Genomic DNA, 22,397 nt, shown 5'->3' with positions numbered 1-22,397 from the left:
AAGCAGTGTGTCGAGAGTTTACGGATGTGGACCAATGGAACACGTGAAAAGTTGGCATTTGGTATCCCCATGGTGTGGAGAGAGCAAAAATGTCATTCCACAGACTGTTACTTCTGTTTAGTGAAAACATCAGGCTTTAACAGGAAAAATAAAAGTAAAATAGAATATCCAAATCTACCGTCAGCTATCAGACCAATGCCTCATTCAGCTGAAATTCCAGTGCCAGTTTTCGAACAGCTACCATCTCTAGAAGTTCTGAGTGATGTTGACGAACACAGTGACAGCAATGATGCAGAATTTGAAAGTCACAAGGATTCAGTTCGTAAGGGATTTGATCAGCACGAGTTAAATGATTTAGCACGTGAATTGGGCTTATCAAAAAAAGCTTCAGAATTACTAGCATCAAGGCTGAATGAGAAACAGTTACTTGAACAAGGAGCGAAGGTATCATACTTTCATACTAGACAAAGTACATTTTTGCAGTACTTTCGGTGTGACAGCGGTTTTGTGTTTTGCCATAATATTCCTGGTTTACTACAAGAATTAGGGCTTTCAATGTACAATCCAAATGAATGGCGACTGTTTATTGATAGCTCAAAGCGGAGTCTTAAGTGTGTCCTTCTACACAATGGCAATTTATTTGGTGCAGTCCCTATTGGGCATTCTGTCTCTCTTCGTGAAGAACATGGAGATGTAAAGAGAGTTATTGAGTTATTGAAATATGACACACACAATTGGATCATCTGTGTTGACCTTAAAATGGTTTGCTTCCTTCTTGGTCAGCAACGTGGGTACACAAAGTATCCCTGCTTTCTCTGTATGTGGGATAGCAGAGCTCGAGAAAAGCATTGGGTTGAGTCGAATTGGCCTCCAAGATCTGGTCTTAAACCTGGAAATCCTAACATTCTACATCAGCCACTTGTTGACAGGAAGAATATACTATTCCCACCTCTGCACATAAAACTAGGTCTCATGAAGCAATTTGTAAAAGCATTGCCAACTGACGGCGACTGTTTTAAGTACATCATGTTGGCACTTCCTGGACTGTCCATTGAAAAAATCAATGCTGGTGTGTTTGATGGTCCACAAATTCGACAGCTCATCAAAGATGAACATTTCACCGGGACTATGTCAGATCTTGAGAAGAATGCTTGGTTATCATTCAAAGACGTCGTCAAGAACTTTCTTGGAAATACACGTGCAAGTAATTACAAAGAAATTGTTCAGAAACTATTGGAGAGCTACAAAGCGCTTGGTTGCAACATGAGTATTAATCTACATTTTCTGCATTGCCATCTTGCCAACTTTCCGGAAAATCTTGGTGCTGTTAGCGATGAGCAAGGTGAACGATTTCACCAAGATTTCAAGGTTATGGAAGACCGTTACCAGGGTAGATGGGATGTACATATGATGGCTGACTATTGCTGGAGCATCAAACATGATTGTCCTCAAGTTAAACACTCCAGAAAAAGCTATAAATGTACATTTTTACCTTAAATACTTGCATATATATATCCTTTGTAAAAAACATGATAGTGTTAAAAAACATATTTGTCATGCCTATTTCATTTTTTGTTCATATTTGTACTATTTAAAAAAAAAAAAACTTTTTAGGTACAGTAGTTTACATATTTTTGAGAAGACAAAAATCCTATAGTTCAAAAACTTGACGTGATAGAGAATCATAGAATCATAGAATCATAGAATCGTAGAGTTGGAAGGGACCTCCTGGGCCATCTGGTCCAACCCCCTGCTCAAAGCAGGATTCGCTAAATCATCCCAGTCAGATGTCTGTCCAGCCTCTGTTTGAAGACATCCATTGAAGGAGAACTCACCACTTCTCGTGGCAGCTTGTTCCACTCATTGATCACTCTAACTGTCAAAAAGTTTTTTCTAATATCTAATCTGTGTCTCCTCCCATTCAGTTTCATCCCATTGCTTCTAGTCTTTCCTTGTGCAAATGAGAATAAAGATGATCCTTCTACAATGTGACAGCCCTTGAGATATTTGTAGACAGCTATTAAGTCTCCTCTCAGTCTTCTCTTTTGCAAACTAAACAATCCCAAATCCTGCAACCTTTCCTCATAAGACAGGGTTTGCAGACCGGTCACCATTCTGGTTGCTCTTTTCTGAACTTGCTCCAGTTTGTTGATGTCTTTTTTAAAATGTGGTGCCCAAAACTGGACACAATATTCCAGATGAGGTCTGACCAAAGAGGAGTAGAGGGAAATAATGACTTCACGTGATCTAGACTGTATGCTTCTGTTAATACATCCTAGAATTGCATTTGCTTTTTTTGCTGCTGCATCACACTGTTGACTCATGTTCAGTTTGTGATCTATTAGTATACCCAAGTCTTTTTCACATGTGCTGTTGCTTAGGCCTATTCCTCCCATTCTGTATATGCTTTTTTCATTTTTATTGCCCAGATGTAGTACTTTGCATTTGTCCCTGTTAAAAACCATTCTGTTAGTTGCTGCCCAGTTCTCCAGTTTATTTATATCTTTTTGAATCCTCTCTCTCTCTTCTCTAGTATTAGCTATCCCTCCTAGCTTTGTGTCATCAGCGAATTTAATCAGTTTACCCTCAATTCCTTCATCTAAATCGTTGATAAAGATGTTGAACAATACAGGGCCCAGGACAGAGCCCTGTGGTACCCCACTTGAGACATTCTTCCAACTGGATGTGCAGCCATTTACGACCACTCTTTGGGTCCGATCACTAAGCCAGTTATGAATCCACCTAACAGTTGCCTTGTCCATTCCATACTTAGTCATTTTTTCAATAAGGATTGTATGAGATACTTTGTCAAATGCTTTGCTGAAGTCAAGATATACTATATCTACAGCATTTCCTTGATCCACCCAATCAGTGATTCCGTCATAGAAGGAAATTAAGTTAGTCTGACATGACTTATTAGTTACAAACCCATGCTGACTCTGTTTAATCACTTCATTCTTATCCTGGTACTGACATACATGTTGTTTAATAATTTGTTCAAAGATCTTTCCTGGTATAGAAGTCAGACTCACCGGCCTATAGTTGCCTGGGTCCACCTTCTTCCCCTTTTTGAAGATAGGAACAACATTTGCTCTTCTCCAGTCTTCTGGAACTTCTCCTGTTCTCCAAGAATTTTCAAATATTATGGAGAGGGGTTCAAAAATTTCTTCTGCTATCTCCTTCAGTACTCTGGGGTGTAATTCATCTGGACCTGGAGACTTGAATTCATTTAGGTTAGCTAAGTGTTTCCTCACTATCTTTCTGTTTATAGATATCCTGGATTCTTCTATACCCTTAATAGGACAGTGAAGAACAGTTGATGTCACATTTCCTTTCTGAGAGAAAACAGATGCAAAATAGGAATTTAAAAGTTCGGCCTTCTCAACATCCTGTCTTACCATTTCATCATTTTCATCCTGTAAAAATCCTATAGCATCTTTGACTTTTCTTTTACTTTTGACATATCCCCAAAATCCTTTATTATTGCTTTTGACATCTCTTGCAAGCCTCAATTCATTGTCAGCTTTAGATAATCTGATTTGTGCCCTGCAGGTTCTACAGACAGCATTATATTCTTCTTTAGATATGCCTCCCTCTTTCCATTTTATAAACATTTTTTTCTTCCTTTTTAGCATGTGCTTAAGTTCTGTGTTCATCCATCCTGGCTTCCTTAAATGCTTCCTATTCTTCCCTCTTTTCGGAATTGTTAACAATTGTGCTTTGAGAATTTCATTTTTCAAGATTTCCCATCCTTCCTGGACATTTTTGTCTTTAAGGATATCCAGCCATTGGATCCCTCCAATTTTCTTTCTGAATCCCTTAAAATCTGCCTTTCTGAAATCTAACCTTGACGTCTGAGTCTTCACAGGTCTTCCTCCTCTAGTTATCCAAAATTCTAAAATAGCATGGTCGCTACCTCCTAGGGTCCCAGCCACTTTTACCTCCTCAACCATTTCCTCCCTGTTTATAAGGATTAGATCCAAGGTAGCAGTTCCCCTTGTTTTCTCCCGTACCTTTTGGAAGATAAAGTTGTCAGCAAGAGAGGATAAGAATTTCCTTGACCTGTTAGTTTTGCCTGAGAGAGATTCCCAACAAATGTCTGGATAGTTGAAATCTCCCATGACAACTATGTCATATTTTTGGGAGAACTTGGCCATTTGATGCATAAAGAGTTCATCCATATCTTCAGCTTGCACAGGCGGCCTGTAGTAAATGCCTACAATGGTGTCCTTTCCATTGTTCTGTCCTTGTATTCTTACCCAAACAGTTTCCACAGAACTCCCAGTCTCTGAAGCTTCAATCTCTGTGCAGATATACGCGTTTCTAACATACAATGCGACACCTCCTCCTCGTTTATCAAGTCTGTTTCTTGCAAATAAGTTGTATCCTTCTAGTCTTGTATTCCAATCATGTGTATTGTCCCACCAAGTTTCAGTGATTCCAATGACATCATATTTCTTTTCCTGCGTTAGTAGTTCCAATTCTCCTTGTTTGTTGCCCATGCTTTGTGCATTAGTATAGAAACATTTTAGTTTGTGATTGGTTTCTCTATCTCCAATATTTTTATTAATTAGATTCTTTTGTCTTTGTTCTTCCTGTTCTTCCTTTCCACTTCTAATAGCAGAGTTCTCAATAGCATTTGTCAGGTGTATGGCTTTTTCTGGCCTTTTGCTTCCCTTCCCATGTTGTTCTAGTTTAAAGCTCTCCTTACAAGTGTAGCAAGACGACTTCCAAATACATGTTTTCCAGTCTTCGTAAGGTGCACCCCATCTCTAGCAAGTAGTCCATCGTAAAGTTACCTCACTCCGTGATCCAGAAATCCAAATCGTTGCTGACGGCACCATCGACGTAGCCAGTTGTTCACCTGCAGAATCTTATTCCACCTCCTTGTTCCATGGCCATCCACTGGGAGGATGGAAGAGAAGACCACCTGCGCTCCCAGTTCTTTCACTTTCTTGCCTAAGTCTTCAAAGTCTCTGCAAATGGTTTCCAGGTCGTTTCTTGCGGTGTCATTTGTCCCCACATGTAGTAGCAGGAATGGGTAGTCATCTGTAGGTCTGAAGAGTCCTGATATCCTGTCAGACACATCTTTAATTTTTGCACCTGGAAGACAGCACATTTCTCTTGAAGATATATCCGGTCTGCAGATAGCGGCCTCTGTTCCTCTCAACAGGGAATCCCCCATGACCACCACTCTCCGTTTCTTCTTCACAACATTTTTCTTTCTCCATCCAGGAGGACTCTGAAGGCGTACAAGGTTGCTGTTTGTGGGCAAAGTCTTATCCTGATGTATTTCTTCATTGGTTTCCTGCGTGAGAGCCTGGTACTGGTTCCTGAGCAGTATGGGTGCTGACTGCCTCCTGGTCCTCCTGCTTCTCTGGGTCACATGTCTCCATTCCTCTGTTTCTTCAGGTGCACTTCGAATTTCTTCTCTTTCTGTAACATGAAGAGATAATTCTGCTCTGTCTAAGAACTCTTCGCCTTCCTTAATGATCTTCAACGTAGCTAACCTCTCTTCGAGACTTTGCAACTTTTCCTCCAACAGGGACACAAGCTTGCATTTGTGGCATGTGAAGTTTGGCTTTTCCACTGGTAAGTCTGTGAACATGTAGCAAGAAATGCAGCTCACCAAATGGCTCCTGGCCTCTTCCATATTGAGATTTCTTAAAAACGATGAAAGATGAGCCAAAATTCGGCGCGCGGCTTTCCGATTTCCTCTTTTCAGCTGCAACAGACCAGTGATCGTTGAGCTCGCGGAGACTCTTCACTTATCCCAGAAGGCACTGGGAATATGCAGATGATCTCCTCAAGACTCTTCCCCTGAGATCATTTCTGGATTCAGCATCCAAAAATTAATTAAAAACAGTTGTCTGACCTAACTCCTAAAAAATTGCGTTCCCCAGTGTTATGATTGTTTTGAACTTTGTTTCAATACTGATACGTTGTAATAGATTCTCAGCAGTTAGGATATGAGGTCAGGACTGGATTTCAGCCTTTGGATGCTCACAAGAATCCTGCCCTTAACTAGCAGCAAACAAAGGTCCTGATAATTGTGAGGAGCCTATTAGAATATTACGAAGGTTTTAATTACACGATATTATAAACCAGGAGGAGCATCTGTGCCCCTCAGTATAGCGAACCACCGTATATAAAGTGTATCCGACCTCTCAACATACAAATCCAAACGTGAATTCAACAAACATTGCATAAATCAATACTACAGACGAATATAAGAAACTGTGTAATATATATTATCAGAGAAATCTTCTTCTTTCTTCACTTTTGAGCCACTTTTCCTCCTGAACTGAGCTGCTAAAATCTATCTTTGTAATATATTTTTGTATTTAGTAATTTTGTATTCTTACTTATTTAGCGCCATCAAATTGCACCTGGCACAGAGAGGTGTCAAGTTACAGCTCCCAGCACAGAGAGCTGTCAGCATACAACTCCCAGCACAGAGAGGTGTCGGGATACAGCTCCCAGGATGGGGGAAGTTGTACGGCCCCTGAAGAATGGTAAAAATATCCACAATGCCCTTGGCAGAAAAAATGTTCCCCGCCCCTGCTTTAAAAGATCATGCTGAGCTTTGTAACAAGTCGCCTACCCTAACCCCGAGCTGGATTCACATCTACACTGCATCATGCGCCATAGAAGGCTGTTTCTGTACCGCTTTTCCCTTCCCTTTCTTATTGGCTGTCTGCCTTATAAATATTCAGATACCACTCACCCTGACAAGCCCCCGGAAGAAGCTGGTGGCGAAACACACGTCGGGGTGAGGGGATGCTGAGCAGTCACGTTTCTTACATCAGGTAATAATCTTTCTGTCTCATGCTGTGTTCACGCTGTCATTTTGTCCTTGTTATTAGGTGATTAAAATATTACTGCTGTCACATCCTTTAGCCTTGTTATAATACCCCTATATGACTATATTTCTTTTATAGGCTCCTCTGCCTTAATCACTTATATGCTGTGAGCGCTAGTGATTTACATCTTCATGTAGATACTTTTATACTTATGGCACATTGAATTGCACTTTATATCTACATATATGAGGTATATATATTTGTTACTTTCATAGCAGTTTGTGACTGTATCTTCTGTGAACTATTTTCATGGCTAGCTATGTGTTATACACCATTTTTGGTACTTTTCTCTGCTCAGTGTGCCTTGGACAGCATTGTGCTTTTTAATATATTTTTAATATTGTATTTTACTTGAATCAATAAAGTTTATTGTTTTTATCATTTATTTTGGGATCTCTTCCTTTTCCCTCATCACAGTTGTGTACGGGATAATAGTGTTATGATTATTGTGTGAAGTGCCCAGTATATATTGGACATTCTTTGTTGTAATAAAATCTATCTTTGTAATATATTTTTGTATTTAGTAACTTAGTATTCTTACTTATTTAGCACCATCAAATTGCACCTGGCACAGAGAGGTGTCAAGTTACAGCTCCCAGCACAATGAGCTGTCCGCATACAACTTCCAGCACAGAGAGGTGGTGGGATACAGCTCCCAGGACGGGGGAGATTGTACGGCCCCCGAAGGATGGCAAAAATATCCAAAATGCCCTTGGCAGAAAAAATGTTCCCCTCCCCTGCTTTAAAAGATCATGCTGAGCTTTGTAACAAGTCGCCTACCCTAACCCCGAGCTGGATTCACATCTACACTGCTCTGTACAGCTGTATAATTTCCTTCATGCTGTTGTTTCTCTCTGTGGATTAAAGAATTAAGAGCAGAAATCCATCCCTTTGTGCTGTGCATAGGAGACATGATAGCACCTAGTTACCTCTCATCAGCTCAGAGTCAATTACAAATTAAGAGCTAGAACCTGCAACAGAAGAAACTGGTGAACATGCAGGACACAATCATCTTATGACTCTTCTTTTCTTCTTGCAGAATTATGGCCTGGAGACGGAGAACCTGCGGACGCTCTCTCACAAGCTAAATGCATCAGCCAAAAATCTACAAAACTTCATAATGGGTAGAAGGCGGAGCGGACATTATGATGGGAGGGCCTCCCGCCGACTTCCAAATGACTTCCTTACCTCCGTAGTGGATCTGATTGGTGCTGCCAAGAATCTTTTAGCCTGGCTGGACAGGTAATGTCATCCGGTGTGTCTATATGTGAGTACATGTGTCTGCAATCATTGTTACTTTGTAGCGACCTGCAGGTTTATTCCTCTGACAGATATTTTCCCACACAACAAATAGATGTCAGACTCCACCCCTTACATTATTCCCTCAATCATGTGACCACTAAACTCCACCCAGGAGGAACTGATGCATCATGAGAAGAAGCTAAAAGAAATACAACAAAGGATTTATACAATTTAGATGTTCTGCACGTTGATACATTTGTGGAATTATTTAGCTTTACTTATCTTGTACTGATCTGAATCCTATCATGTTTTATCTACTAGTCACATCCAGAGTTGCAGGGAGACTTCTACTGGTTTTCTGCAAGATGTCACATTTTACTCTTGATGCAATGCATTGTGGGCGATATGATAAATTAGAGTATTCTGACTCAGGGAAAGGATTGAACTCAGAGCTTGGATTATAATAATAAATTTTATTTCTATAGCGCCGACATATTCCGCAGCACTTTACATTTCAGAAGGGGACTTGTACAGACAATAGACATTACAGCATAACAATAATCACATAGATCATAACAGATACCAAGAGGAATGGGGGCCCTGCTCGCAAGCTTACAATCTATGAGGAAAAAAGGGAGACACGAAAGGTGGGTGGTAACAATTACCCTGATTGTATGGACCAGCCATAAGTGTGTAACAGTACAGGCACAGAGGGCTAATGGATGCATAAAGCATGTGGGAACATGATGCGGGGAACCTGGTTATGGTAAAACTTTTGGCTGTGCCACACAGGGATAGATTAGGTTAATGTGTTGAGGCGATAGGCCAGTCTGAATAAATGCGTTTTCAGGGCACGCCTAAAATTGTAGGGATTGGGGACTAATCGTATTGACCTGGGAAGTGCATTCCAAAGAACTGGCGCAGCACGTGTATAGTCTTGGAGACGGGAGTGGGAGGTTCTGACTATAGAGGATGCTAACCTTAGGTCATCAGCAGAACGGAGGGCGCGGGTAGGGTGGTATACTGAAACAAGGGAGAAGATGTAGGGTGGTGCTGAGCCATGGAGGGCTTTGTGGGTGAGGGTAATAAGTTTATACTGGATTCTGGATTGATACATTTTCCATGCGCTGATACACTGTAACAAACAAATGAGGACAGCAGAAAGATTTCTCAGGCTGTGTGCCCATGTTCAGGATTTTTTGCGTTTTTTTAGCGTTTTTCTCTGCAAAAACACTTAAAAAATGCATACATTAAGCATCCCATTATTAGAATGCATTCCACAATTTTTGTGCCCATGCTGCGTTTTTTTCTGCCAAAAAAAACGCATTGTGGAAAAAAACGCGGCATGTTCATTAATTTTGCGGAAAATCTGCGGATTTGCCAATATGTTCCTTGTATTAGGATGCTCCAGAAAAATCCGCACAAAAAACGCACAAAAAACACGATAAAAACAGGAAAAAAATGTGGATTTCCTGCGAAGGAGTCCGGTTTTTCTCAGGAAAATTCTGCTTACGTGGGCACATAGCCTTAAAGCTTGACTTCCCGACTGATACATTTTACCTGCACTGATTGATACATTGTTACAAATTATCAGGACAGAAGAGAGATTTCTGCCAATGATGTTTTTAGCTTTCCAACTGCCAAGACAATGTAACAAACCCTCAGCTGTGAGCTGTAAAATGTCTACTGACTACTGGCTTTTAAGTAGATGGCGGTTAATTCTGAGATAGGTGCTATCTCTTAGAAATACTTAAGGTTGCAGGAAGATCCCTGACTCCAGCTCCTCTGTCCGTCACTCCACCAGCTGCTTGTGGTCGTCTGGATTCTCGTCATCCACAGATCGTTTTCCCTGAAGCCAATCACTTCCACAGATGATTCCCTCAAAAGAAGACAATAATGTGAGTGGCGCCCATTTCCCAGGGTTGCTCCATACAGAGATGTGAATGGGAGCACGGACGCTGGAGAGGACGCATTCATGATTCCCGCTGATGACACGTTAGCTGAGCCGCAGGCGCTCGGCCTGACCTGGTTCCGTCCGGTCTGATTACAGTCACAATGCCATTAGACGAATGCCCTTCCCACATCATTGCTGCGGCACGGCCACAGTATCCCAGAAGTAACGGCTCAGAAATGTAACGTGAAGGGGAAACGGTTCCAGTATCAACTTCCCGAAGAGCAAATGAAGCCGAAAACAAAATGTAATATCTCTGCTGGGAGTCCTTGTAGGAAAAGAGAAGTGGCCGCTCACCCTGTGCACAATGATGGCAGCATAAGCGTAGACCCAAGGCTAAACCTTCTCCAGCATCAAAAATGTGATAAAATCTCTCATTATTGAATCTTCTGAAAGACACAGACCATAAAAGACAAAGGAGGACAAGAAGCCGTTCGACCACGCGTTTCAGTCCGGTCACGAACGGCTGAAAATCCATTGTAGAAATAGTGATACAAAGAAGCAATCACACGTAACAGCCGCACCTCCTGCTAATGACTCATTGATCGCCTCCTATGTTGGGTACACAAATAGCACATGAAAGATAAATCCAATAAATACAATATAGGAGGACGAAAGAAGAAAAGTGTTAAAGTTTCAGAATAAATTCTGCCTTTTTTTAGACCTCCGGATGATCATGTTTTCAGTACAAGCATCCAATAAGGTTCCCTGTTGTAAAGTTTGCGCCATGAGTCCGCACCCCACAGTGTCTTAGAAACCTGTCCAAAGTGCCATGAAACAGATGTGGCCTAATGCAGGTCTACGATGTGCAGCTGATGTACTGCACCTGACACAGGGTGCATGGGGATGAATCACATGTCATGTACTTTCATTCATTTAATGTTTAACCTCTTCCTGACTGGTCGATCTTCCATTTTTGCCCGTTCGTTTCTTCCATCCCTTCTTCCACATAGCAGTATGAGGGCTTGTTTTTTTGTGGGACGAGTTGTTCTTCTGAATGACACCATCCATTTTATCGTGTGATGCCTTGTAAAGCAGGAAAAAAAATTCCATGTGCGGCAAAATAGTAAACCCCCCCACAATTCTCAAATTGATTTTGAGGGTTTATATTTACCATGTTCACTATATGGTAAAACTCACCAGGCAATGTGATTCTCCAGGTCGGGACGAGTGCGCAGATACCAAGCATGGATAGTTGCTTTTTTTTATATAGGTGGTGAAAAAAATGTGGAAATTTATTAAAAAAAATTCTTGCGTCACCATATCCTGAAATCCATAATGTTTTCAATTTTTAGTCAATGGAGCTGGATGAGGGCTTAGCTTTTGTGCCCTGAGCTGACGGTTTTATTGATACCATTTTTAGGGAGATACAATGTTTTGATCACCTCTTATTGCATTTTCTTGTAACATTGCAGCATCCCAAAAACTGTAGTTTTGGTGTTTCAATTTTTTTCTCATTATGCCATTTACCAATCTAGCTCATTTATTTTATATTTTGATAGATCGGACTTTTACGAACACAGCGATACCAAGCAAATACCGTATGTGTTTTATTATTATTTCTTTTTTAATTATTTATTTTATTAATTATTTATTTTTTAGCTCACATTATTAAAACATTTTCTTCTCACTTTATACTGGAGTTTTTAGTGCCCTTAGGGGACTTGAACCTGCCATTGTCTGTTCGCCTCCAGCTCCCCCTCCCATCTACATAGAATCTTATTGTAACAATCTGAACGCCGGTCTCAGTAACGTAACAATGTGTCTTCACTGAATACAGATTTTACCCGTGAATTGAGAATTTTGAGAATGAATGACCCATCCTCATGGAGAAAGAAGCGGATTTCTCTGATAAGATTTATTACAAAGTTTCTTATCTTCTTTTGTGTTATTGATTTATGAAATAGAAATTAATATGACGGTTACGATTTGATTTGATGTTGGCAGTAAGTAACACATAGTTCAAAGACCTGGGAAACATTTAGAGCACTGCACCATGTACCTTGTAGTTCCATCTCTCTCCTGTCCCATCTGTGATCTGCCTGTGTGTCAGTCCTGGGATTTTGTTCATGAATCAGTAGGCTCAGGATGAACAGGTAGTCTGCAGGACATAAGTCGCAGCGTGCACCACTTTGGCCCGTATACTACTCCATGATAAGTCAATGGGAGCATAACATTGTGTCTTTCATGGATCCATTACAGCTATACAGATAAGAAATTGTATTTCACTTTTTATTATTTATAAAATTGAAAAATGAACACAGAGTCATCAACAAGAAGGACAAATCCACTATTTCTGGCTGAAAAACGGACGATTTTGCATGCGCCTGTGTGAACCCGAGCTCACCCTCGGTGTCCAGGAGTCTTTCTTGGCCACTCTTCTGTCTAATAGGACCACGGTCAGCTCTGCTGCCGCCATAGCTTTCACGCCAGGTTCCTCTGATGCTCACCAGCCGCACTCCCTGCCGCCCTCCCACCTCCTCTTTAGGCCTCATTCACACATCAGTATTTGTGCAGTATTTTCATCATTGGTTTGTGCGCCAAAATCAGGAGTGGAACTTATAGAGAAAACTATAAGTGAAAGATTCACATCAGTTCTGTGTTTTGATGGCACTCATGGCTTTGCCATACAAATACTGATGAAAAATACTGATGTGTGAATGAGGCATTATAGTACCTGTATGCGGCACCAGAATGCAGTGCTCACCGCTGTCATCCTATTATTGGTATCTCCCAGACCTTCACTAGACATCAGGCTATCTACCACCTGGGTGGACACCAGGATACCCCATGACACAAAGTGTTCAGCCAGGACCCATTCACAATGGACACTGAACAGAGAGCAATCGCTAGACATGAGGGTAAATCAGAATCCAACACAGTGATGGAGGTATCGGTCTACCCCTCCTACAACCTGGTCACAGTGATGGTGTTCTCGGTCTGCCCCTCCTACAACCTGGTCACAGTGATGGTGTTCTCGGTCTGCCCCTCCTACAACCTGGTCACAGTGATGGTGGTCTCGGTCTACCCCCTCCTACAACCTGTTCACAGTGATAGTGATCTCGGCCTACCCCTCCTACAACCTGGTCACAGTGATGGTGTTCCCCGGTCTGCCCCTCCTACAACCCGTTCACAGTGATAGTGGTCTCAGTCTACCCCGCCTACAACCTGGTCACAGTGATGGTAGTCTCGGTGTACCCCTCCTACAACCTGGTCACAGTGATGGTGGTCTCGGTTTACCCCTCCCACAACCTGGTCACAGTAATGGTGATTGCAGTCTACCCCTCCTACAACCTGGTCATAGTGATGGTAGTCTCGGTTTACCCCTCCTACAACCTGGTCACAGAGATGGTGGTCTAGGTCTATCCCTCCTACAACCTGGTCACAGTGATGGTGGTCTCGGTCTACCCTTCCTACAACCTTGTCACGGTGATGGTGGTCTCGGCCTACCCCTCCTACAACCTGGTCACAGTGGTGGTGGTCTCGGTTTACCCCTCCTACAACCTGGTTCACAGCGATGGTGCTCTAGGTCTATCCCTCCTACAACCTGGTCACAGTGATAGTGGTCTTGGTCTACCCCTCCTACAACTTGGTCACGGTGATGGTGGTCTCGGCCTACCCCTCCTACAACCTGGTCACAGTGGTGGTGGTCTCGGTTTACCCCTCCTACAACCTGGTTCACAGCGATGGTGCTCTAGGTCTACCCCTCCTACAACCTGGTCACAGTGATAGTGGTCTTGGTCTACCCCTCCTACAACCTGGTCACAGTGATGGTGGTCTCAGTCTACCCTTCCTACAACCTGGTCACAGTGATGGTGGTCTCGGATTAACCCTCCTTTAACCTGGTCACAGTGATGGTGGTCTCGGTCTACCCCTCCTACAAACTGGTTACAGTGATGGTGGTCTCCGTTTACCCCTCCTACAACCTGATCACAGTGATGGTGGTCTCGGTTTATCCCTTCTACAACCTGGTCACAGCAATGGTGCTCTGGGTCTACCCCTCCTACAACCTGATCTCCGTGATGTTGCTACTCACTTGTAAAGTGTCAGTCATAGTAATGGTGACATTTTCCGACAACTGTTAGACAACAAAATGACCTCCTGAGCCCAAGCCTAATTATGTTGCACTACGGTGCTAAGTATCTCAGCCTTTCAGTTCTTACATTGTAGATGCCGGTTGCTAGCAGTTGTATGTAACGCGTTGTGCTCTTTTTCACCAGGTCTCCATTTGTCAGTGTGACGGAATATTCACTGCTGAAAAATAACATCGTTCAATTGTGCCTGGAGCTCACCACCATCGTGCAGCAGGTAAGACTGCGAGCTCTGGTGTCACGGTGTGGGCTGGTGTCATAGCGTGGGAAGGACCTTGTGGTTATTCGCCATGATTGTGCAAGTGGTGTTTATATCAGGGAATGGCCAGACATTAGAGAGAGACTTGACTTCTATGGGATTCGGGTTCAAGTTCAGGTAGAGTTCTGGTACCCGAACCAAACAATTTGATCAAAGCCGATGAACCCAAACATCCAGTGATCTGCTCATCCCTACTATTCTATGCTAACGGCTATTTCATTGAAGACATTTTCCACTTGTAGACCCTTCTGCTCCTTCCTCCTGCCACCTGAACTTATCAATCACTCTGAAAAACTGCTCAATTTTGTCATGGTAAAGTCCGGAGAGCCTGGCAGCTCACTGAGGGATCAGATTGCAGCTGTCTTTTGAAGTCTATGGAGAAGATAGGGGAACGAGGAGGGAGGGACATAGTAAGAGAGATACACACACACACAATGCTTTATCTCACACCAAAGATGGATTTACAGCTACACTGCCCAGTACTGCTGAAAAAAGTCCTCCATGCAGCTGACACTTTCTAATATGAGTTTATGTCATCTCTGGATTCACAGCTATACTACTTTGTACTGATGTGTAATGCTATCCATGTGAGAGATGCTTTCTGGCAAGTGTTTTATCCAACTTTAAAAGTGGATGCACAGTTACCCTGTTCAGAACTGATGTATAATGTCCACTATGTTGGTGCCAATTTTTAGTAAGTGTTTTATCTCACTGTAGCTCTTTATTCACTACAGTGAATTGTGCAGTAAAGTTATGACCATGCTGCTGATGCTTTCTATTTTGTCTTACCGCAGAGCTGAATTTACATCTGTGCTAGTCAGTACTGATGTGTAATCTTCTCCATGGTGCTGTTTTATAACTAATGTAGCATCTCACCCCAGAGCTGGATTCCTGACTACACAGCCCAAAACTGCTGTATAATGGGATCCATAATGCTGTTGTTTAGTAAATGTGTCATCATAGCAAAGAGAGGGATTCACAGCTACACTACTAAGTGCTATTGTATAATGTGTTCTATGCTGATGCTGCTTCCGAACATGTGCTGTATAGAGCCAGAGAGCAGGAATCCACCATATCTGTGTGTGCTGTGTATGGAAGACATCACAGCAGGTCATCTCTACCAACTAGCTCAGGGAAAACTGAAAATGAGAGAAAATGAGAGAGAGAGAGTCTGCAGAGGGGAAAACTGGTGAAAAATGTAGGATAGAGATCATATAATGGCCAATGCAGACAATATCCTCAACAAGGAGCGTCTGTATATATACTGTATATATTACTGGGAACAGTGCCATTTTATAGACAGCCATTAGGTTCCCTATGAGGGATGATATAGCAGCGTAACCTATATGTAAAAGAGTATAGGCTCCCTCAGCCAATCATACTATTTTTGGGGGATCAATGACTCAGACCGTACGCATAATGTTATAAAGGCTAACGTAATATAAATGGGGAAATAATAGGAAGTTTCTTTAATATAAAGAGTTGAAAGGTAAATTCCATGCCCAGCCGGTGCTCCACTTCTTGTATTACACTCCAGTAATGAGATGTTAAAAGGAGCACGTTTACTCGATGGTGCTTTAGCTTCAAAGGTGTCATACTTACTGGATGATAAAATAGGTAATAATGTATCAAGTGGGAGAAATTCCTTCCGGACCAGAAGGTTCTAATATGAGATTATAGTAAAAAGTGGGAAAATGTGAAAGATACAAAAGCAGCATTAACACAGCAAAGATGAAAGTGAAATATTCCAGAGACCATTTCCACATCTCACTGTGCAGATTATGAAGCTTAATGGATGCTGAAATCCCCAGAGCAAAAATTATAATGCGCTGCGTTACATTGTCCCGTGTAACATTCATTGACATACATGATGTATTCCCAAAGGAAAACCCTCAGCAAAACAGAAGTCCAACACTGGGTCCTAATATCCCGACAGATCCATTCCTGAGTCAATATCCAATGTTCTATAAAAAGGAAAAACAAAGGAAGCAAAATAGCAAAAATCCGACAAAACGTCAGTACAAGGAAGGAAGTGATATAAACAGTATTCGATGTCTGATGATGGGGAATGTCCTCAAAAGTGCTCACACCATCCTGCTGGTGGACACGCCGTGAGGTGGTTTCTGCAGCGTCTCTGCTCCCTTATGTGAAACTTTTCAAAAGGTCATTTAAGGTAAGCGTCTCAAGGTTTTCAGATCACTGAAATAAATCTAAAACCTTTGTAATAATTAGTTGCCAGCTGCCCAATTAAAGGGAAAATCCTTAAGAAGGACCTTCCACATTATTAAGCAGCCTCAGGTTTCAAGCAATATGGGAAAGAAAATGGATGTCTCTGCTGCTGAAAAATGTCACATAGTGCAATGCCTTGGACAAACGTATGAAAACATTATATATTTCATGAAAACATAAGCAGTGTGGAGACACGGAGGTCAGCGAGCGCCCCAGTCCACTAGCCGAAACCACATGGACCAGGTATCATCCTGCTGAACACCCTCTCTCAATTCCTTGTGGGCATAATACTACTCAGACAACACAGTGTGAAAGTAAAACAGTGTGGCAATACTTTATTAAACCACAAAACAGGCAGAACAGTCACAGCAAAATATCCAGCGTGCAACAAATCTACAGAGTCACACTTTCGCTGACTCGCCGGCATAAGAGCAGCTGTTACCTAAGTGCTTCCTGGGCCGACTACCCCCACCTGTGGCACGCAGAGAGAGAGGGGGTAATGACAAGTGTAAGAAGATGACAGTCCATTGAGGCACAAGGCCAGTTGACCGGAGGGTCACATATGGCTTCTCCAAAAATCTCCATGGAGCCAGGCAACTGGCAGGTCCCATTCCTGGCCCCCACAAATGTATCCATGGGTTCAGACGACCGGTGGGTCCAAATCCTGACTACAAATGTATCCATAGATTTGCGATGGTCAGTGGAGCAGATCTGTATTCTTTCAGCCGGGGCTGTGGTCCCCTAAGCTGGCATCCTGTAGAGTGACAAATCTGTGTCCCTCGTGATGGAGCCATGATGTCTTAGCTGCTGTCCTGGTTCTTTGGATCTCTGGATCTCTCGGCTGTCTGGAGGTATTTCTGTATGGAGGTATCTATACTTTTATCATGGGGTTACCATGACAAAGAGGAGCTAGAAGACTGCAGTGCCTGATTTTTCCTACTCCTGCGCTGAATAGAACCACTTCAACTTACTTCATATTAAACGGTATAAATTTATTTGGGCAGTGAAGGAGTTAATCTGCTCTGTTGAGAGCTCCTGGAGCTAAGGCTCTCAGCTGTGCACTGTTAGCCACTCCTATCCCCAATATCATAGGGGTCCTGACTAACAGACAACCTCAGAGCTAGCTTTTGCTGCATGGCTGGAGGTTGTTGGTGATGGTGGTTATTAGAGTAGGCATTTGGTGGATTTATCTGTGACTGTTGCTTGGTTTTGAGTGTGTGATAATTCCCTTTCTTCTCCTACTATGATTTAACCCCATCCTTCACTACCCGGCGCATACCTCTGTTATATGTGAGTATATTTGTATGATTGGTATTTTCCTTTATCCCTGTCTGTATTACCTTGTTTATCTGGTTGGTTTACTGTGGTACACTACTACTCCATTGTTCTCTGGGTGGGAGTAGAGTATAGATGGAGTGCAGATTCAGGAGATAAGGCAAGGTACGTGGCCCTGACGTCTTCACCATCAGAAGTAATCCAGGGAGAAGGGCAAGCTAGAGCGCCCCCTGGTCCTGGGACACCTGACAACAGAGTCATGACCCCTTTTTATAGTTAACAACTGTCCTTTTTCCAGCATTCACAGGTAAAGGGGAAGAATGGTGATGACATCAACTTGCGTTGTTTGATTATGCAATCTATTTGCATAGTTTTCCTACTCTGTTTTATAAGTCAATAAACTAGATGGTCCGGACAATGTGTAATCAACATATCAGCAAACATCTGTCACGATCCATTCTTGGATCTGTGGCAGAGTCTGGATTCTCTTTTATAAACCATTTTCCTTTCAGGCCCTCGGGGGTTAATGAGTTTTTGCCCCCGGTGGCCACTGGTGTTACTACAACTGTAGTTGGTCGGCTGCTGGGTTTTTCCCCCTCCAGTGGCTGCTGGTGTTACTACAGTTTTAATTAGTCAGCAGGTGGTGACCTCCCCCCTCCTTCCTATAAAAGATCATAAGCTGCTGCAGCTCCCTGTTGGTAATATTGGTCATTCACTAACCAACCTTTTTGAAAAGAGGTGCTATCTGGAGCAGTGCTGTTACAGCTTATCTGGAGCCTTGGTGTTTCTGCTGGAAGCTGTGTCCGGGTGCCTTACTATGCGGTCCTGTGCTTGACTGCAGAGCAAGCTAAGTGTTGTTTGTTTTTCCCTGTCTGTTGTTTTCCCTGGTGTTTTATTAGTACAGCGGTGAGGACCAGTGTCCGCACTTGCCAGTTCCCTAGTAAAGGATAGGTGCAGGGCAAGTGAGGGACTGAGGTATCCTGGTCGGCAACAGTTTGAAAGAACCTGTATAGGGAACGTGAGGAGAGTTCAGGGCTCTTCCTTAGGAGAGTGCAGGAGGTGTCCACTTCCCCGTTCCCTATTATAGGGCCCACCGTTGTAATTGTATCCCCGGTGTCCCCTTGTCTGTCTTGTGGTTTTGTGACCGACCGATCATCGGGTCGTGTCATGCAGAGCCAGACATATCATGACAACATCATTGTTCAATGACCCTGCATGACTGTCTTACAAAGATATCAGATAACAAGTTGTAAGAGCTAATATAAGATGCAAAACATTAGTCATTCATCCATTTAGAACTATCAATTTTACCTACAAGAAGAGTCAGCATTTCAGACTCTTGACCAACAAGAAAGAAACACATAAATTAAAAAAAATCAGCATATGGAAATCAGACTATTGCTCCTGGATTGCTGAAAATACACATATGGTTAATTAAGATAAAATGTTGTGTCTTCACACATGGTTATCGCAATGTGAAGAGATTTGTGACTGATACAGAGCACAGACTGATTCATGCAGATAAAGGCAGAATGTGGAAGTATTCTGCCAGACAAAAGCATCGGATTAGGACATCAGCTGCTAAGATACCATTACAAAGCAGAAGACAGAAATTTGAAGCTGATGGAGCCTCTGGAGTCCAGGAACCTCAAGGAGGAGGATCCTTCAGTGGTTGCAGTTGTGCATAAACCTAATATTCGGCTGCCCCGATATACATGAACACTAATTATAAAACAGTCTTGTTAACTGACCATGTCATTGGCTATTTTATTCTTTTAAGGACACTTTTCATCACAAGACATTTCTCTCAATATGAAAGGAGACCACTACCCTTATTCCTCTGTCTTCAGATGTCCTGAGCAGCCGTGTATGATTCATGGGAGGCTGATAATAAGATTTTCCTGAATCTCCAAGCTGGAATAGACGACATCTAAGTCAGACCCAGGAATAGCGGCCGCCTCTTCCACTCTGCACTTTGAGTTTGTAGGTTAATTTCTCACTTGGCAGAATTTCTTCTAAAATAATGAACAGACTGAAGAAAAAAATGAGTAAATGCGTGGAGCAGTGAGAAAGTGAATACCTGGGGAGATGGGAAGCTCCATGTTAGCACTTCATGGCCAGAATAGCCTTTGATGTTCTTGCGGCATCCTTCCTCTGTTTTCTGCAGCTACAATGCCATTCAATTAGTCAGGTCTGCTTTGCCTCTGGCAATTTTTGAACGTGTTCAGCCGACTTAAAAAGAACGCGTCCTGTCTTCTTCTGCTCGCTGCATGTTAACTCTTCTGTCCAATTTAGCTGCAGATTCTTCTGTAATAACAGATCAAGAATATAGCACCCCATACATCAATCCACAGATAAAGATGAGGAGACCACAAAGGATGGCATGAAAGTACCATGTACAAGGAGCAATGATGGCGTCTGCTGCACGGGAATGCTGTTTGCATGACATGTTGTAGGAGTGGGGTATGCTTTCATTCTGGAGATGATGTTATACTGAAAAGATTCACCCTACAGCCAAAATACAGTCTAAAAATAAAAATCCACAAAGAATAATGGCCAATAACTCAATAGGCGGAACATCACTTACATAACTTCTGTAATTCTACCTCCCTAAGTACAAGAATATAACTACTATAATACTTCCTCCTATGTACAAGAATATACCTACCATAATACTGCCCCTATGTACAAGAATATAGCTATTATAATACTGCCCCGTATGTACAAGACTATAACTACTATACTACTGCCCCTATGTACAAGAATATAACTACTATAATACTGCTCCTATGTACAGGAGTATAACTACTATAATACTGCCCCTTATATACAAGAATATAACTGCTATAATACTGCCCCCTATGTACAAGAAAATGACTACTATAATACTGCCCCTTATATACAAGAATATAACTGCTATAATACTGCCCCCTATGTACAAGAATATGACTACTATAATACTGCCCCTATTTACAAGACTATAACTACTATAATACTGCCCCTTATGTACAAGAATATAACTGCTAAAATACTGCCCCCTATGTGCAAAAATATAACAACTATACTACTGCCCCATATGTGCAAGAGTATTATTACTATAATACCGCCGCTATGTACAAGAATATAACTACCATAATACTGCCACTATGTACAAGAATATAACTACTATAATACTACCCCTTATGTACAAGAATATAACTGCTATAATACTGCCCCTATGTGCAAGAATATTATTACTATAATACTGCCCCCTATGTACAAGAATATGACTACTATAATACTGCCCCTATGTACAAGAATATAACTGCTATAATACTGCCCCCTATGTGCAAGAATATAACTACTATACTACTGCCCCATATGTGCAAGAATATTATTACTATAATACTGCCGCTATGTACAAGAATATAACTGCTATAATACTGTTCCCTATTTACAAGAATATAGCTACTATAATACTGCCCCTATGTACAGGAATATAACTACTATAATACTGCTCCTATGTACAAGAATATATCTACTATAATACTGCCACTATGTACAAGAATATAACTGCTATAATACTGCCCCCTATGTGCAAGAATATAACTACTATACTACTGCCCCATATGTGCAAGAATATTATTACTATAATATTGCCGCTATGTACAAGAATATAACTACTATAATACTTCCTCCTATGTACAAGAATATACCTACCATAATACTGCCCCTATGTACAAGAATAAAGCTATTATAATACTGCCCCTTATGTACAAGACTATAACTACTATACTACTGCCCCTATGTACAAGAATATAACTACTATAATACTGCCCCTTATGTACAAGAATATAACTGCTATAATACTGCCCCCTATGTACAAGAATATGACTACTATAATACTGCCCCTATGTACAAGGCTATAACTACTATAATACTGCCCCTTATGTACAAGAATATAACTGCTATAATACTGCCCCCTATGTGCAAGAATATAACAACTATACTACTGCCCCATATGTGCAAGAGTATTATTACTATAATACTGCCGCTATGTACAAGAATATAACTACCATAATACTGCCACTATGTACAAGAATATAACTACTATAATACTGCCCCTATGTGCAAGAATATAACTACTATACTACTGCCCCATATGTGCAAGAATATTATTACTATAATACTGCCCCCTATGTACAAGAATATGACTACTATAATACTGCCCCTTTGTACAAGAATATAACTACTATAATACTGCCCCTATGTACAAGAATATAACTGCTATAATACTGCCCCCTATGTGCAAGAATATAACTACTATACTACTGCCCCATATGTGCAAGAATATTATTACTATAATACTGCCGCTATGTACAAGAATATAACTGCTATAATACTGTTCCCTATATACAAGAATATAACTACTATAATACTGCCCCTATGTACAGGAATATAACTACTATAATACTGCTCCTATGTACAAGAATCTATCTACTATAATA

The 22,397-nt window shown here is 41.7% G+C and overlaps 1 protein-coding gene across 4 annotated transcripts in view; it reads left to right on the top strand.

The window, feature by feature from the left end:
• LOC141101075 (connector enhancer of kinase suppressor of ras 2-like) overlaps window positions 1–22,397 on the top strand; it is a 527,280-nt gene that overhangs the window by 325,160 nt on the left and 179,723 nt on the right. For 2 of the 4 annotated variants that reach the window (XM_073589904.1, XM_073589903.1), the window contains 3 exons: window positions 7,903–8,105; window positions 11,559–11,597; window positions 14,277–14,364. In XM_073589904.1, the coding sequence (XP_073446005.1) occupies window positions 7,984–8,105; window positions 11,559–11,597; window positions 14,277–14,364 (249 nt within the window). In that variant the 5' untranslated portion in view covers window positions 7,903–7,983. The remainder of the gene's footprint in view (window positions 1–7,902; window positions 8,106–11,558; window positions 11,598–14,276; window positions 14,365–22,397) is intronic. The other 2 variants (XM_073589902.1, XM_073589901.1) reach the window with 1 other exon arrangement.

Source organism: Dendrobates tinctorius, unplaced genomic scaffold (assembly GCF_039654945.1).
Source record: "Dendrobates tinctorius isolate UK_male_01 unplaced genomic scaffold, ASM3965494v1 ptg000114l, whole genome shotgun sequence".
Lineage (NCBI taxonomy): Eukaryota > Metazoa > Chordata > Amphibia > Anura > Dendrobatidae > Dendrobates > Dendrobates tinctorius.
This window is presented reverse-complemented; position numbering and strand designations above follow the sequence as displayed.